Genomic DNA, 17,715 nt, shown 5'->3' with positions numbered 1-17,715 from the left:
TGGATAATAAAGAACATTATAAACCAATGAACAAAAAGATAGATACAGAGGCAGTAAAACATCAAACAGACTGTCACATTACAGTGGGAAGGTTAGGGAGAGGTGGGGGAGATAAGAGATCAACTGAAGGACTTGTATGCACGCATATAACCATAACCAATGAACGCAAAACACGGGGGGAGGGGGGGGAGGGGAGGGAGGGCATGTATGGGAGTGGGAGGGGCAATGGTAAGATATGTACTCATATAATACCTTAATAAAAAAAAGAAGAAAAAAAAGGAATAGAACGGGCACCGTCTATGTCTCCTGCCACCTAAAGCTGGGTCACCCCCTTAGGATAGATGCTCCCCCAACGTGCATTCCATGTGTTTTCTAGAAGGAGAGAGAAACAAGTGGCATTCCTGCCAGCTCCCAGCAACAGGGCCAGCCCCTGCCCCACCTGAATGACGCTTTCCTCAGAGCAGTGGTTCCCCCCCCAAGGGGGGGTGAAGCACGCTCCCCCACCCCAGGGGACGTTTAACAAAGTCTGGAGATATTTCTGGTGGCCTCAACTTGCTGGGCAGAAGGAAGATGCTGCTGGCTGCTGGCTGCTGGGGAGAGAAGCCAGAGGTGCTGCTCCGCCTCCCACACCCTCGGACAGCCCCACACAACCGATGCTCTGACCCTCATGGGTACCCTCTTGATTGCCTTTCCCAACCCTGCTCCTCCATCTTCCCAACACTGACACCTCTAACCCACCAGCCGCCGTAGCCCCAAGTCCAGGCAGTCACCCTTGATTCGTCACCACCCCCCCCCCCCCCCGCCCTTCCCTCTTCCTCTCCACCTCTGCTGCCGCCTCTTGGCCCTGGGACCCCAGTCTAGTCCCTTGCAACCATGTCCAGACTCATGTCCTGGTGGCCTCCCTTGCTTTCCAGAAGCTTCTCCACATGCAGCCATACAACATTCTGAAAGCATAAATCATACTCCCTTTATGCCCCTGCCCTAAAGCCCCCCTAAGCTTTTTACAGGATCTCACATAAAGCCAGCTCTTGCCTCTGCCCTCCAAACCTCTGCCCCACCCCCAGGCAGCTGAGGAACCTTGCCCGCCCTCCCCCCGTCACTCTCCTCCATCCCCATCAGCTTCTTTCCTCCGGGGACCCTGGCTTTCCTTCCTGGCAGGCCTTCGCCAGCCCTCCTCTGACAGCTCCTGCCTGTCCCCTCCACTGACAGCAGCCCTCCCAGCCTCTGTCAGCGCAGTCCCTGCTGTTTTCATCACAGCACTCATCAGTACCTGGAAGTGCCAGCTACCTCATTAGAATGCCAGCTCCAGGGGAGCAGGGACTGGCGCTGTGGCTCTGTCCCATCCACCAACATGACTCAGAGCCTGCCAGGTCCGACACAGAGCACGTGCTCAGTGAGCATGGGCTGAATGAGTGAGTGAGTGAATGAATGAATGGTCGCACGCATGCACGTGTGAATGAATGAACAGACACATGCCTGGCAGAAAAAAGGCTGGGACCGTTGAACTAAGTAACCTCAAAGGCTCTTCCGGTTGGAGAAGCCGCTCCGATCCTATGAGCCTGCAGCAGGCACCGTGAGCCTGGTTCCACCGGGACGCTGTGGGGGGGGGGGGGGGGCACTCTCTGGGGCTGAGGCGTCAGGAAGTCCAAGGTAGGAGGAAAGTTCCAGGTTACCCAGACCCCCCTTTCAGAGGAGGAAACGGAGGCCCACCAGGCTCTCTTCCACAGCCCCGCATGGGCTGTCCTGTTCCCTGCCCCCCTCACCTTTGAACCCTGGATCTGACCACCCGAGGCTCCTAGGGCTCTGAACGTCCACGACTATGACCTGGAACACCCAGGATCGTGGCCTTCTGAGGAGGCGCGCCGGGACGCTTCTCTTAAAGAACCGCCAGTTTCCCATGGAAACTTCCTGAAGCCGTAGACATGCTCTGTGGTGGGGCCATTAAGTCAGATCCCAGGCCGGGGCCCACCATGATGCCCAGCTTCTCCTAAGTCGTGAGGCTCCAGGTAAAGGGAGCGAGTATTTTATTACGAGACAGGAGGAGAGAGTGAAGAACAGAGGAAGGTGAAGAGGCGGGGCAGGGCTCGAGGGAAGGTAGACACGAGACGGGACTGCCAGGGCCCCTCCCCGGATGACTGGTGACACAGCAGGGACAATCCACAGGTGGACACGCTAATCCCAGCAGTGCTTGCAGGTGGGGCCTTTGGGGGTGACACAGTGGGGATGCGCTCAGGAGGGCGGGGTCCTCAGGATGGGCTTAGCGCCCTTCTACGAAGAGACCACGTGAACACAGCGAGAAGGTGGCAATCTGCAAGCCGGGAAGAGAGCCCTCACCAGGAACCCAAGTGGCTGGCACCTTGACCTTGGACTCCCATCCTTACAGAACTGTGAGCAGTAAATGTCTGTCCGACTGGCATGGCTCAGGGGTTGAGCATCGACCTATGAACCAGGAGGTCACGGTTCAGTTCCCCGAAGCCCGTCAGTCAGGGCACGTGCCCCAGGTTGCAGGCTCGCACCCCAGTGTGGGGTGTGCAGGAGGCAGCCAATTCAATGATTCTCTACCATCAATGACGTTTCTCTCTCTCTCTCCCTCTTCCTGCCTTTCTGAAATCAATAAAAATACCTTTAAAAAAAAGAAATGCCTGCTGTTTTAGCCACTGAATCTATCATATTTTGCTATGGCAGCCCGAGCTGACTATTATAACACCCTTCCCAAATCTGGGTGATTTGAGAAAGAAAAAAGAAAACAGAAAAAAGCCCGCCCCCCCCCCTCCCCCCCCGGCCGGTGGAAGCCTGGCCTGTCTGCCCATGCGCAGCGGAGACTGGGACAACAGAAGGCATCCTGTTCTCAGCAGCTGTGGCCGCCCTGAGCCTAGTGTCTACACCTGGAAAAGGCAGATAATTAACATCTACCTCCGAGTGCTGTTGACAATTACACCAACTAATGTACGTCCCCGCACGAGGTCTTCAATGCCTGAAGGCTGTGAGCACTGACGCCAGAGGGCAAAGCAGGACCCCAGGCGGGTGACACACGCTGGGCTGGCGGGAAGGGGCCTGTGCCTTCCCAGTGCCGCCTGCTGTCAAGCCCCGGGGCCTGACGGACAGGCTGCCGAGTGCTATTGCAAGAGAAAATGAAAGCAAATACACACAGGGATGGTTCTAGGCCCAGTGCCTGGCCTGGGGCAGGTGGAGGAAGGATGTGTGTGGGGAGCATGGCTTAAGGCAGAGCTTCCCAGCTGACTAAGCCATGCTCCCCACATCACACCATCGTCGGGGGCTTGCCTCCACCTGGGAGCACCCCGGAGGACTGGGAAGAGGGGCTGGAGCCCTGGGTGGTCATGAATGTCTGTCTTCTCCCTCCCCAGCCCTGGGGACAGGATTAACCTTCTCTTTCCCACGGTGTGCCGTGGTGTGAACAGAGGGTGGGGACGCTGGTGTGTGAGATGCTGCCCAGGTCATGCTGAGCATGACTGGGGCAAAGGACCCTGTCACTCTCAGGGTCCACAATCTTTCCACACCTTCCCAGGCTAATGCCCAGACCGGAGCTGGCACTGCGGGCACAGGGCCCACCCCTGGCACCAAGGCTGCCATGTTAAGGCTCTGACGGAGGAGGGGCAGGGCGCTGCCGAGGCTGTCCTTGGCCAGGACTGTTTACTCAGGGGCCAGAGCTCTCCTGATGGCCGCCCAGGGCCTGGGTCCCCCGTGGCCGCTCGGGAGCTGACACCACGTGGGCATGCTGACAGGAGCTGCTGTCTGTCTCCTGGGCCCCAGGTCTCCTGGTCCCTCTCCTTGTTCTCCCAAGTCTCCTGTCTCCCCCCCCCCCCCCCCACACACACACACACACACAGCAACGGCTCCGAAATGCTAGTTGACATTCTATCTGCAGCTTGCCTAATTCCAAATGCATGAGAGGTTGGACGAATGTTGGCTGGCGACTCCTGTGATTGAAAAGTCTGCAAAGATTTATTACTCTTCTTTTCCGATGTCTCCAGACTTGGGCTGAGTGTCACCAAAGATACAAAGAAAGAATAAATAGGGGTCCTGGGGAGGGAAAGCGCAGAGGGCGGGTTATGGTTGGGACAAGCTAGTCCAGAACATGGTGGAGGGAGTGGGGGTGAGGGAGAAAGAGACGGGGGTGGGGGGGGGGGTGGGGGAGGAGATTGACCTATGAACCAGGAGGTCACGGTTCAGTTTCCCGAAGCCCGTCAGGGCACATGCCCAGGATGCAGGCTTGCATTGGTGTGTGTGTGTGTGTGTAGAAAATGCATTATGCAATATTTGTGTATCACTTGTACCTACCTTCTCACTTCTAAATGCCTTCCTTCCTGCACAGTCAGGTACCTGGTTCTACGTGCTGCAATGTAATGGCATCCCAGAGGTTGTCGGGAAGGGGCGGGGTGACGTGGTGGGAAGAGCCCTCCAATGAGTCAAATCTGGCCTGCAGCCTCCTTCCTGGGGCCTCTGGGTAGTGCCTTTCGCTCTCTGAGGCTGCTTCCCCTCTGGGGCGGGTGAAGACAGAGCCCTCTCAGGGCCACGGTGATCATGCCAAGCAGTAACCTGCACAGGCTCTGGGCACTGGAGTCTGCTGACTCTTGTCCAATAGAAGGGCAGAAGGGGAAGACCAGGGTTTTGTTTTTTTTTTTTGGAGGGGGGAGAGAGGGTGTCAGAAAAAGCCTGGGGGGTATTTGGGGACCAGGGCAGCACCCAGGGCCCCCTGCAGGCAGCCCCGCCAAACTGCATGGCTGCTGTTCGCACACTGAGAGCTGGGCTCTCCTGCTCGGGCCACTTCATTGGCGGGGAACCACCGGGAAACTGAGCCCTGAGTCCCGCCATCACAACCGACGCTTTGTAAGCGGCCTGCTGCGGTGTTTCTCAGCTTCCGCTCAGAGGTTTGATCTCTCTCTCTCTCTCTCTCTCTCTCTCTCTCTCTCTCTCTCTCTCTCTCTCTCTTCCTTCCACCATGTAGTGCTTTGGGGCACTTTGTTAGAGAACAGGTTGAAATAACGCATCTGACACACAAAAACCGACACTGAGGTGCCTGAGGGCGCACGCCCCCTGCCCCCCCCCCCCCATGCTCCCAGGGAGTGGCCTGGGGTTAATGTGCTGCCTGTCGCTCAGCTCAGACGCTGGCTGGCAGACGATGGCGTCGTCGATGTGAGATTTCCCCGTTGGGCTCTGTGATGTGCTGTGATGAGATAAGCTGGCAGCTTCCACACAGGTGGGGGGGACTGTCATGATGATTCCAGTCACGACAAGAAATTCTGAACCAGCTTTCCCAGCCTTGGGTTGGTCCAAAGAAGCTCTGGCCCTGGGAGGTGGCCTGGCGTGGCCCTGGAAGCCCTGGCCTCCGGGGGCTGGCAGAGACGCAGGTGAAGGCCCCCTGATGGCAGTCCCCTACCCCCCTCCGCCAGCGGCCCAGCGCTTGGGGCCTTCCTGATGAACACGTCCATCCTCATTAGGGTGAGGGATGAATAAAGGAGGCGTGTGAGCCTCTGAGCAGCTCCCGTTTCCACGGGGAAGCTGGACCACCGGGTTCACGGGTGAGTCTGGGTGGTGATGGGGGCATGACTGACTGTGCCACGTGGGCAGTACCCCGCGGGGCCCCCCCCACTCCGTGTCTCACTCAGGTGCCTGGCAGGCAGTGACGTGGGCACGGCCCCCACAGGAGGGGAGTAGGTGTTTGTGATCTGAGCCATTGCACCCCCCAAGTGACGCTTTCCAAAAGGCAGGAGGAGGGGGTGCTCGTGGGCTCCCGCTCCTTTGTGCAGCTGTGTTTCCCAAACTCCTGACGCACCGGCACCCTGGCAGGCATGAAGCTTCCGACAGCAAAGGGCAGAGCCACCGAGACTGGGGGCGGACGTGGGGATCGGAGGGGGGCAGGACTCCAGATAAGAACAGGCCTGGCCTGGGAGGGGAGAGGGGGGACAAGCTGAACCTCGCCAAGCCAACTCAGCTCTGTTCATCGGACAAAAGCCTCTGTACATCGGACTCCAAAAGCGGCCAGAAACGGGCCATCTTTTCAGAGCTCCTCCCCAACTTCCACCGAGACCCAGCCACGCCGAGCTGTGAACCGTTAACCGCGGCCAGGGCGGCCAGGGGTGCGGGAGAATTCCCCGAAACACGGAGGGGGGCGGCGGGAACACGCGGGAGAGGCCACAGGAAAACAACGACGGAACTCCACCGGAACGTTTCGAAAGGGATGCTCTGCCTCTTCTTCCCCCATGTTGCCTCCCGCGGGAACGCCGGAATGCCAAGCAGACGGTCCCCACCTGAGCGGGGCGGAGGGCCCTCCATGGCCACCTGTTGGCACCAGCTCCGCAGCCGGCGGCCGGCACCGCGAGGCGCTCAAGTCCGCCCGGCGCACGTGGCCATTGGCGGCGCCGGGGCTGCCCTGTTCCCCCTCCCCGGAGGGAGCGGTCCCCACAGTGTCAGGCCCCCCGTCCCGGCCCCTAGAGGCATCCCAGGCTCACACCGCTGCTCGGCCTCTCGTGCCTCAGAGGGAGGAGGGAGATCCAGGCGCGTCGCCTCTCCATCCTCAGCCGGGGGCGGCCACGCCCCTCCCGGGCCCGCGGGTCCCCCCTGCGCGCCCCGGTTCTCCAGGGAGGCCTTCCGCAGCCTCCGGGCCCGGGACCACCTCGGAGGGCCCGCTGCCTCAGCCAGGGGAGACTGGTGTCTCTCCCCTTCCGTTTCCACCGAGCAGGCAGGAGCGGGCGAGCAGCCCCATGAAAGAATAGGGGATGGAGCAGGTCTCGGCGGCGGCGGCGTCAGGTTCACGGGCAACCAGGGCTCCCTCAGACCCGCTGGGAGCCCAGTCCTCACCCCCAGCCCTCGGCCCCGGGCCTGGAGCTGGATCGGAGCGGTCCCGGCGCTCCCCACCCCCCGGCCGGCCCCGCCCCGGGATGACCAGTTCCCATAGCAATCGCAGAGACACTGGTTGCCAAGCAACCCCTCCCCTCCGCCCTCCCCTCCTCCCGTGTCTGCTCCCCCCCCCCCCAGCCTCCGCCCGCCCCCCCCCAGCAAGCCTCCCCGCCCCCGGGGGCGCCGGCGGGGGCCCTGGGGACAGGTTTGGTGTCCGGCTGCGCGCGCGCGCGTGAGTTTCGGGGTGTTTCATTGTGTGTGTGCGAGGGGGTGTGCGTGTGCCGGCGGAGAGTTTGTGGGGTCGGTGTGTTTGGGTTGGGGGTAGGGTCTCCAGCCGGGAGGGACCCCGAGCTGGTCCCCAGCTGGCCGCGAGGGGACCCGCCCGCTGGCTCCGGCTCCTTTGTGTCTCGCGCGGAGCCAGCCGGTGCCGCGCCCACCCCCTTCCCGGCCGGCGCCCCGGACCGGGGACGGGGTGGAGTGTGTGCGTGTGTGTGCGTGTGCGTGTGTGTGTGTGTGTGTGTGTGTGTTGGGGATGGGGAGGGGGGCTGCCGGAGCCGGCCGTACCTTCGATGCAGCACACCCGCCACAGCCCCGAGTGGGTGAGGTCCCCGCGGGCGCGGCGGGGCGGGGGCCCGTCGTCCATGGTCAGGTTGCTGCCGTTGCAGATGTGCGCGCTGGAGTAGAGCCAGTAGTCGGTGCCGATGGCGATGGCCATGAGCGAGAAGGCGGCGAAGGCTCCGGCCGTGGTCAGCAGCATCTGCAGCCCGCGGTCGCATCGCACCATGGTGGGCGCCTCATAGTCCGCCGCCCGCCCGCCCGCCGGCCTCCGCGCGCCGCTCCGGGGGCGCCGGGCTGGGGGCCGAGGGCCGGGGGGCGGCGCCCGCTGCGCTCCGCGCTCCCACCCCGCGCCCGCTGCCTGCGCTCCGCCGCGCGGGCTCCAACTCCGAGGCTCGGCGGCCGGGCGAGGGCTGCGCGGACCGCCCGACCCGCCGGCTGCGGCGTCCGGGGGCTCCTCCCTCTCCGCCCGCCTCCCTCCCTCCCTCCCCGCGGCCCGGCCTCCGCCCCGCGCCCTCCCGCCGCCGCCGCCGCCGCGCTCCGGGCCCCGCTCCTCCCGGCGCCGCCCCCCGCGCCGCGGCCCCCCCTGCGCCGCCCGGGCTCGCTCCGCCCGCCGCCCCGCTCCCGCGCGCCCTCCCCGCCTCCCGCTCCATTCACATTGTTAGCGCCGAGCAAGCCGCCGCCGCCGCACCGGCTCCCCGGGAGCGGGGCGCAAACCCAGAACCCCGATTCCAACCCGGGGCGCCCAGGCGTCCCTTAGACGGCCCCGGGGACTCTGATGGGTGGAGTGTGTATGAGTGTGTGATCAGTACCTTCACCTGGCGAGGACTGTAGAGGAGTGTGTGTGTGTGTGTGTGTGTGTGTGTGTGTGTGTGTGTGTGTGTGTGATCAGTACCTTCACCTGGCGAGGACTGTAGAGGAGTGTGTGTGTGTGTGTGTGTGTGTGTGTGTGTGTGTGATATCAGTACCTTCACCTGGCGAGGACTGTAGAGGAGTGTGTGTGTGTGTGTGTGTGATTAGTACCTTCACCTGGCGAGGACTGAGAGGAGTGTGTGTGTGTGTGTGTGTGATATCAGTAACTTCACCTGGCGAGGACTGTAGAGTGTGTGTGTGTGTGATCAGTACCTCACCTGGCGAGGACTGAGAGGAGTGGGTGTGGGCGTGCTCAGGTCTGATTTCCAGAAATGCCAGCTATCAGCCACAGCTGGGAGACATCGCAAGCCAGGCCAGGCCTCCGCCACTCTCCTCCCAGCAAGGGAGGTGTCTGTAGCCAGAGGTCCTCTGGGAAGAACTCCCTGCTTTATGGGGCGCTGGCGAGGCTGTGATGGAAGCAGGGGGCTCCCCTGTGACCCCGGTTCTGAGGGTGTGTGACTGTGAGACCTGGAGCACCTGGGCTGGACTGGAGTCAAACGTCTGGGCCCCTGAGCCATTTCCCTTTTTTTCCCCAGCTCACTCTCCAACACCTTTATTTCCCTCTGCCTTTCGCTCTACTCGAGCTTAACTGGCTCTCCCGCCCCTCCGCCTCTTTATTGCCAGTCTCGGCCTCAAGCCCGGCTGGCTTCACTTAATTGCCTTCGCTGCTGGCATGATCTCAACCTGGACACACTCCCTTCCCCTCAGAGCCAGAGCAGGCTCCTCCTCCTGCGAAAGCCAGCTCCGAACTCTGTCCTCCAGAGGCCCTAGGCCAGGCCCTGGCAGTCCAGGCTGGCTTTACTGGGATTTCGGGTCTCCCCGAAGCTCACGCTGGCATCCCTGGAGGCTTTCCTGAGGGACTGGACACCGAACCCCCAGGCAAGTGGAAGAAGAGTAGGGAGCGCTGCTATTCTTCTTGCAAGATGCAGCTGACATGTCACCTCCTGGTGGGACCTTCCCGGGCCCCCACCTCCCGGAGGAAGGTCAGAGACCCTGTGCTGGAGGAAGGTCAGAGACCCTGTGCTGGAGGAAGGTCAGAGACCCTGTGCTGGAGGAAGGTCAGAGACCCTGTGCTGGAATTGCTGGTCTTCCACCCACAGGATGGTGAGCCTTTCTCATAGCTGACACATATGAGAAGGAATATTGATGAGGGAAACGTGTTTCTGGCCCTCTGGAAAATTACAGTCTGCTTTGGGGACATACATAAAAGGGGGGAAAGTCCAGGGGCCAGACTGGCCACATTAATTAGCATTTGTTGGCCCCCTTCTTCTGCTTTCGGGATGTCTGTTCTGCTTCCTCAAAGTCTCAGAGGACAGGAGTCATCACCTCTACGTACTTCCACCCACCGCCTCCTGGTCCGCCCGGCCAGGTGCCCAGTGTGCCCGCAGGCATGCAGCAGGCCTGAGAGAGCTTGCTGTAGCTCAGAGGGGCAGCCTGCTGTAGATTCTGGAGTAGATTCTGGGTGGATTCTGGGGTCTGCTCTCAGAAACTCCCCGGAGGGTGCATCTCAAGCTTTCTTTCCTTTTCTCTTTCGTTGTTGTTTTGTTTGTTTTTAATTCTCGTCCTTTCCCCTCCCTTCCTCCTTCCTCTCCTCCCTCCTCCTCCTCCTCCTTCAAGAAACAAATAATTGTTTCCTATTGAATCTTAACCAGAAGCCCAATATAAACAAACTAGGTCTTACCTACAAGTTAGCCTTGCCCCAAAGCACCTCTGTGGACCCTAGGGTTCTATGAAACTTGCCGTGAAAACCCCGTCATCCTGAGACAGCTCCTGGGTGCCTTGGAGATGACACGGGGGCGGGGGGCCCTTCTTCAAGCAGCAGATCCTCACATCCATCCCATGGGGACACCAGAAACCTTCCTCCCTCAGTCCTGTTAGCTCCTGCCCTTGTGCTCCCAGAGGAGCATGTGTGAGAGTTGAGACAGCCGTGGACGAGCAGCCCAGGCCGTTGCCATGTCATGCTGTCTCCATGGCGAACTAGCAGGGTGATCTCGGACAAGCCAGACTCACCCTGGAGAAAGACACTTCCCCGGTGCCCCCTTCAGAGTTGTGTTGAGGGTCAAATCCTGGGAAGTAGCCTTGCACAGCGCATACACACAGCGACCATTGTGGAAGGAGCCGTACATGTTCCCTTGTCTACCTTCTCTGGGAGACAGTGCGTCAGACACCACATAAGGGATGGCTGTTGCGCTTTCTGTGAATTCCCACCGTTCTCCCCCTTCCAACACCTGGACAGTCCCAGGCACAGAGAAGTCAAGTCACCTGCTCAGTTCAATGCCTCCCACCTGCGAGGCCCCAGCTTGAGGACTTCAAGGCCAAACACTCACCCGCCTCTTGGCCGGGTTGACGGCAGTGTTATTATGGACCCTTTAATCCGGGGGGTGGGGATTCTAGTGGGGGCTTGGCCGTTTGCCTTCCTTTCTGTGGACACCCAGCTGGCACCCATGCTGAGCCCCGAGGTGGTGAGGGTGCAGGCTGCAGAGTTAAATAAGGACCTGACCTCGGGCGGGCGGAGGGAGCTGGGGCAAACGGAGGCCTGTCTGCGGCCATTCAGCATGCCTGGGTGAGCACCGTTTAAATCTGGAAATTTCTGCTCAGCGGGATTAGAGAGCTCTAAATGGCAGTGTTTAGCTGCTGCCTGAGGTCCCTGGAGCTTCTCCCATGTGACATTTCCAGATCTGAGCGAGGGGTGTGCCCTTTGCTTGCTCCGGGGGAGGCTCGGCTCTGGGTTGGCCTTGTTCTGGAGATGCTGGACACTTGGCATCTTCCCCCAGGGAGCTGCTCAGTGCAAGTTTTACTGTTTGGGGGGAGTGGGTGGTGGTGGCACCATACATATTATTATCTCTCTGGACAGCTGAGAAGGTGAGGCTATTTGGACTTGTCCTCCAAAGCTGTCTTTTTTTTTTTTTTTTTTTTTTTTTTTTCCTCCTGGGATCATTTGGGTAATTACCACGATTCTTCCCTTTCCGTTGGCTGTGAAGACGGAGCTGTGTAATGAGCTCAGAAACCCTCCGACCGTCCCCACGCCAGGGGGAGGCGGCCAGGCAGCCGTGGTGGGAGAGGAATACAGTATGAGGCTGCTCACGCTGCGTAACGTGCATGTCAAAGCGGCGAGCAGGCTGCATTTGCAGTCAGGGGGGAAGGGAGAGAGAGGCCCGCCGCCAGCTGGGGCGCCATCGTGCTCTGCCGCGGCTCTGAAAGCCTTTACGAAAAGCTCAGTCCCTCCCCTTCGTCCTCCAGAAATAATGGCCTCTGCGTGGCGATTGTCTGTGATATCTTGTTTCCAAGCCTGAGGCAGACGGTTCTGCTGATTCCAGAAGCTTTAGTGGGGGGATTTGGGGAGCTTGGGAGAGATCGTGTGTGAATAGACATGAAGCGTGACGTTGAGTTTTGATAGTTAAGGGCTGGGGATGCGTCTTAGAAGGCCCCAGGGCTTGGCTCAGGGCAGACCCTTATCTGCAATCCGTCCAAGCTGCTTGGAGTCGAGAAGAATGCCTCCGGACCTGGTGCTGACAGCATCCCCGGCGGATTATGTGCTCTGCGAGAAGGATGTTTTTCTCTCTTTAGTATTTCCGGAGGGAGCGTGCACACCAGAAAATGCCTCTTGGCTTTATGTGTCCACGTTTATTCCATGTCGTTTGCTTATCACTTGCTCCCTTTCGAGGTGATTGGAGCTGGACACACAGCCTTCTTTTTTTCAGCCCTGCCACCAAAAAGCAGTGGCATGCTCACGGTCCCCACGCCAGGCCTGGCCCTAGCAGTGCAGAGGGAAACGAAGCAGCATTGAATGAGTGCCTTCTGAGTGCGTGTCTCTGGATCATGGCCATCGCTATACAAGGTGGACGCCTTTACCGCCATTCTGCAGAAGATAAACCTGCAGCTGATCGGAGGAAGGGCAGGAGCTGGGATTTGAACCCAGCTCCTCAGGGTGCATAGCCAGGCGCCGTTAGCTACTACACTGCTGCACCTCCCTCCCCGGAGCGCACAGAGGCTCAGGGTCTCCCACGTCTCTTCTCACCTCTGCTTCCTCCCCCAGTCCTCATGCAGGTACTTGCCCAGATGAAATCAGGTTCAAATGACTATCAAAGTCACACGGGGGCGCAGAGCTTAGCAAAAGGCTTCACCTGCCACTCAGGTGGGGGTGGCGCAGGCTCCCGTTTCCGGGCGGATGGCAGGTGCTGGAAGCCATCAGTCTTAGGAGTCATCTTCGTCTCCCTCCTGGCCCCCACCTCAGTGCCTGTCCCGTTGCCGGCCAGAGGGGAGGAGAGAGTGGCCCAGCCCTGACCCCAGGCCAGTGGCTTCTTTGAGACAGCTCTGGCCTCCAGCTGCCACCCTCCCCTGGGCCTTTCCTGTGTCACTGTGACAGGAGGAGAATGCAGTCCCCCCAAACAGCGAGCCACACATTGTCTTGTGAGTGGAGTCTGTGCAGCTTAGTATCTAAGATCTGTGTGTCTCCAAAACTGATCCCATTAGGGGCCGTGCTCTCCCCACGAGAATCTGCTCAGGAACCAGCCTGAGGAGGAGCAAACAGATATTAATGGCCTGGCGTGGCCAAAGCTTCCGGCCCAGCACGCTGGGTAGGTAGCTGGCTATTCTGAGAACATTCTTTTCAAGACGCTCAACGGGACAAATAGGCCCAGAGGTTCCTTTGCCCACAGCTAGCCTCTAAGACTGAGCCTGCTGTCCGAGGGCCGAGGAAAACACTCCGAGGAAGACTCTGGCAGGGACGTTTGAGAGTGAGGGTGGGGAAAGACGGTCAATGACAACGCATTCTGCGACTAATGCGTGTCATTGGTGCTTATTACCAAAGTGGGGCTTTTAGCACCTAAAATATAACCGCCGTGTGCAGGGGCTGGAAGAAAAAGGCCCCAGCGTTTCATGCAGGACTTTGCTGCAGAGCGCCTGGCTGCTGAATGAAAGGTTTGGTTCAGGGCAGGTCTGGCTGCTTCCCACGTCTGAAACACACGCTCCTATTCATCGCCTCCTGTGGCTCTCCGCTGCCTGCTGGGCGCCGGGGGCTGTGGCTCCGCCTGGCCTTCTCGGAGCTGTGCTTGCTCCTGGGTGGGAGGACTGGCGGCATGCCACAGGTGTCTTTTTGAACCAGGGATATTAATTGAATATTTGCATCTGCCTCCTCGGTTAGTTCGCTCACTTTTTTACTGAAGAGCTAGCTGCCGGCTCTCTGCTGCTTTTCTCTCTGAGCCCTTTTCTTGGGAATGGGAAAAGGAAGGTCATTAGGTTCAGGCGGACCCCAGGTTTCCAGTCCTGCTTTGCCATGTGCAGCTGTGTGACCTTGGACTAGTGGCTGCACCTCTCTGGGCCCAGGTACAATGGGGAGCCAAGCACCTGTCTCGTGGGGCTGTTGTGCCCCAGGCTGAAGAAGCCCAGGCAAGGCATGGCTGATGTGTACTCAGCACTCATAAAGGCCAGGTTCCATTGCCAGCGCTTTTCCATACATTCACTCACTTGATTTTTGAGCCAGGGACTATCCTGGGTCTCATTTTGCCAAAGAGGCATGCAGGCCTGGAGGAGGTAAGACTTGCCAAGGGGTGTAGAGTAGGACACCAGGTTTTGAACCTCAGCGCCAGGCTCCAGACCCATGTTTATGATTTTGATTGAAATACGCACTAAGTAAATGGTAGCTTCTATTATCTGGCTCATTAATACTCCCTAACAAGCCACTTTAAATTAATCAGTATCCCCCGACCGTCACTAGCTTCCCCAGAGTCAAGCTTCCTTTGTAACACAGACCACCACCCATCAACATACCCAAACCAGGCTTTTCCTCAGTGGTGCTCTAGGCCAGTGGCCGGCAAACTCATTGGTCAACAGAGCCAAATGTCAACAGTACAATGATTGAAATTTCTTTTGAGAGCCAATTTTTTTAGAGTTAAACTTCTTCTAACGCCACTTCTTCAACACAGACCCGCCCAGGCCGTGGTATTTTGTGGAAGAGCCACACTCAAGGGGTCAAAGAGCCGCATGTGGCTCTCGAGCCGCGGTTTGCCGACCACTGCTCTAGGCAGCTAGCCAGACACGAGCAGGGCAGGGCCAGGGCCGGTCACCAGGGTGGAAAGCCCCAGGTGCCCAGCAATGGACGACCAACGCGAGGGTGGGACCTCGCCCCCCAGGGTGACTTCTCCTCCCCTGGCATGTTGCTGGTCATGTGGTTTGGACCCCCTGCCCTTTCCTCCCTAGAGATACTGTAATATCTTTGCTGTATTTCAGTCCCAGGCCAAGATAAACAACAAAACCTCAGGACAGCTGCATGGAATAATGACCCCCTGGCCTGATGCTGACCAATCAATCAATCAATCAATCAATCAATGGAGACCACAATCCTGAAAGGACACACCTGGAAAACTGCTGAATATTCTATTGAGCTCTTCCCCTGAGACCGCCCCTAAAATCTCTGACCCTGGGGGCAGGCCTCTTCCCCTCCTTCCCTTCCCCTTTCCCTGCTCCTTCCCTCCCGTCTTCCCTCACCCTCCCCTCCCAAGCTCCAAGGGCCCTTTCTTTGCCTCCATAACTCATTTTCTAAGCCCCTCTCTTCTAGGAATTATTTTTTCTACCTCTGTAACTTACTCAATAAATGTCCTCTTACAGTTTGGGTCTTGGCTCTGAATTCTTTCCTAGCGGAACTCAAGTACCAAGACAGCGGAACCCAGGTTCGGTCTGACCCTGGTACCGCTCTTGCCACCTACCTCAGTGGGACCCGCTCTGTGGGTGCCTTTTGGCCCCTGGAAAGTCACACATGTAGATCTTTAGGGTGACGAAGCCGGAATGAAAACCACTGCTGCCCGTTGCCTAAAGGCCCTTTGAGATCCTCGTGGCAGGAGGGCTGGGCTGGTGGCAGCCAGCGGTGCAGGGACTCTCCCCTCTGCTGCTGCCATGTGGCTTTGCAGGGCTCACCCTCAGGGCTGTTGCAAAATTTGCAAACCACATGTGTGTGGCCCCGGCTGGCCCAGGCAGGGTGGTTTGGCATCAGCAGATGTCACTGCAAGAGGCACATAATATGAAATAGATAATATTTATCGTAGGGATGAGTAATGTACCCAGAATTTCAGGGTCCTCTTCAAGTGGTTTGCAGACTCACTGGGGTGTCTTCCCAGAAGTACCTGCTCCCTGGCAAGGGCACTGTACACCTCAGGGCCTGTCCCCCATGCCCACCTCCACCCCCACCCCCACCTGGCCCGAGGCAGCACCAGGCGGAGCGAATTCTCAGACACTCACTCTAGCTTCACGCTCAGCTGGATCTGATAACAGGCCATTTCCAGATAAACAGGGGATGGAAAATGAATTGACTTCCTCGAGGAGATACTTTAACTGCTTTAGATCTTTTAAAAATTCCAGGAACAAGACGCCCCGACTGGTGCTGCCTCTGCAGAGAGTGTTGTCACCTGGAGGATGGCAGCGGCCGGGTGCCTGGACTGTCCCCTCTCAGACTCTGTACGGAGGGAGGGAGGCCCGGAGGCAGCCAGCCCTGCGGGTCCCAGGCCTGCGCCTCCTGGAGCCGGTGCTGCTGGCCCTGCTTCCCACGGACTCCGCGTGCCCGGCTCCCACAGGCGTGTCCCGGAAGACGGGTTCACGGTGGGATGTGACTTAACAGCAGCTCCATGTGCCTGGCCCTTCACAACACGGAGGGCATTATGATCCCCATTTTCCGGATGACGGAACAGGCTCAGGGAGGTCACAGCCGGTGAACAGAAGAGCTGAGATGCCAGGCTCGGCCTGTCTCCAGAGAACATATTCTCCCCATCGCCGCACCGTTTCCGGCCCTGCACTGCCCTTGCCCACAGCCTCGGAGACATTGCCCGCTCTCCGCCCCGAGGCTCTGGCCACTCTGGAGTGGGGCCTAGGCATGGGTGTGTTTTAAAGCTCCCGAAGGATTTCTAATGTGCAGTCTGGGAAAGGACCCGGGCACAAGGCCACGGTGCCTTTGGATCCCTGTTCTCCTGGAAAGTGGTTTCTGACAGAATTCATCGACAGCACAAGCCGCCTGGCCCAGTCTCCGTGGCACCCAACAGGGAGGGTGGGCTTGGGTGCCTGGCTTCGGCCCAGCTGGCCCGCGCCCCACCCCCTTCCCGGGGAGCAGAGAAGGCGGTATGAGGTGGGTGTGACCTAGGAGAGTCTCTGAGGCTCCCGTTGCCGCCTGTAGCCCTGCAACCTGGCGGACTTCCCCCGTCCCGGCCGTCTTGCCATTTGCCTGCCTTCTGGCCGAACAGAGCAGGCGGGAGAGGCTCCCCAAGCAGGGCTGGCTCTGCCTCCAGCAGGGCCCCTGGGATGGGGGAGCAGGGGACCTGGGACCAGCCAGCATCTTCCCTCCAGCACCCGGCTGACCTGACATGGGAACCTGCCCTGGGGAGCTGTCACCACGCAGGTGGCTTACCCGGGACGGTTGGGGGGCTTGGGCCTCAGACCACAGGGCCCGAAGGCTCGGAGGCGGGCCGGGGACAAGTTGTGGGTCCTGTGCCCTGCCTCGCACGGGAATTAGGGCTGTAGGATGTCAAGTGGTAGATGCACCCTGCCCCGGCCCTGCCCACTGGGACACCCCAGAGCCGTGCACCCGGGCTGGGGGCCCCGGGGCCGTCTCCTCCTCCAGCTGCCTCCGCCGGTTCCGCTGCCCTTGCCAACGAGCCAGATGCTGCTTTGTGGAAAATACCTTCTGGAGTTTGTTGTCTGCGCCCTCCCCGCCGACACCCACAGCGGAGAAGATGTGTCAGGATACATGGAAAATCTCTTCATAAATATTTGAAAAAAAAGGCCAAAGGAGGAAGAACAAAAGAACTGCCCCCAGACGCCCAGCTGCTAACAGGTGGGCGGGGAGGGGGCAGGTCCTTCACGCGCACCCATCTGTGGCCCAGTCCCAGCCTGGAAGCCAGGGCCGTGCCTCCTCCGTGCTGCCAGCACCTAGGGGCCCCTGAGCTTGCCCTGAGGCTGGGAGAGGACAGCCCTGCCCGGCCTTCGCTGGAAGCCAGGCCAGGGCGCCTGCGCAGGTGCCGGCCTGCCCTTTATCCATAATGCATAATTGTGCCTTTAAACTCAACCGCCTTGGGACTTTATTACAAGCGGAGCAGAGGCTGAAATGGCTTTTAGGGGAGTCCCTGGGAGAAGGGTAACGCGGCCCCGGGGGCCGAGGAGCTAGCAGGGCGGTGCTAGTGGGGCCCACACATGAAGAGAGTGGTGCTGGAAGGCCCAGGGGATGGGGCTGGCTCTGGGGAGACAGGGCATTGTAAGGCTGGGCTACACAGTCTGCTGGTTGAAAGGCAGAGTTTGCTCCCTGACAGACGTGTGGGCTACACTTGATTCTGTACCACCTGATAGTTTTCGTCAGGTTCTTACTCCTGTCTGGTCCCCGGCCGGTCACATTCTCTCTGACGAGTGACTATG

The 17,715-nt window shown here is 59.5% G+C and overlaps 1 protein-coding gene across 1 annotated transcript in view; it reads right to left on the bottom strand.

Moving 5' to 3' along the window:
• The window catches only part of CACNG4 (calcium voltage-gated channel auxiliary subunit gamma 4), a 52,477-nt gene extending 44,614 nt beyond the window's left edge, over positions 1 to 7,863 (bottom strand). Inside the window, exon 1 of the mRNA XM_036451492.2 lies at positions 7,423 to 7,863. Within this exon, the coding sequence (XP_036307385.1) occupies positions 7,423 to 7,642 (220 nt within the window). The 5' untranslated portion in view covers positions 7,643 to 7,863. The remainder of the gene's footprint in view (positions 1 to 7,422) is intronic.
• Positions 7,864 to 17,715: the final 9,852 nt, after the last annotated feature.

The sequence above is a fragment of the Pipistrellus kuhlii genome, unplaced genomic scaffold, assembly GCF_014108245.1.
Source record: "Pipistrellus kuhlii isolate mPipKuh1 unplaced genomic scaffold, mPipKuh1.p scaffold_m20_p_22, whole genome shotgun sequence".
NCBI classification, from domain to species: Eukaryota; Metazoa; Chordata; class Mammalia; order Chiroptera; family Vespertilionidae; genus Pipistrellus; species Pipistrellus kuhlii.
The sequence above is the reverse complement of the archived record's forward strand: the minus strand, read 5'-3'. Positions and strand labels throughout refer to the sequence as shown.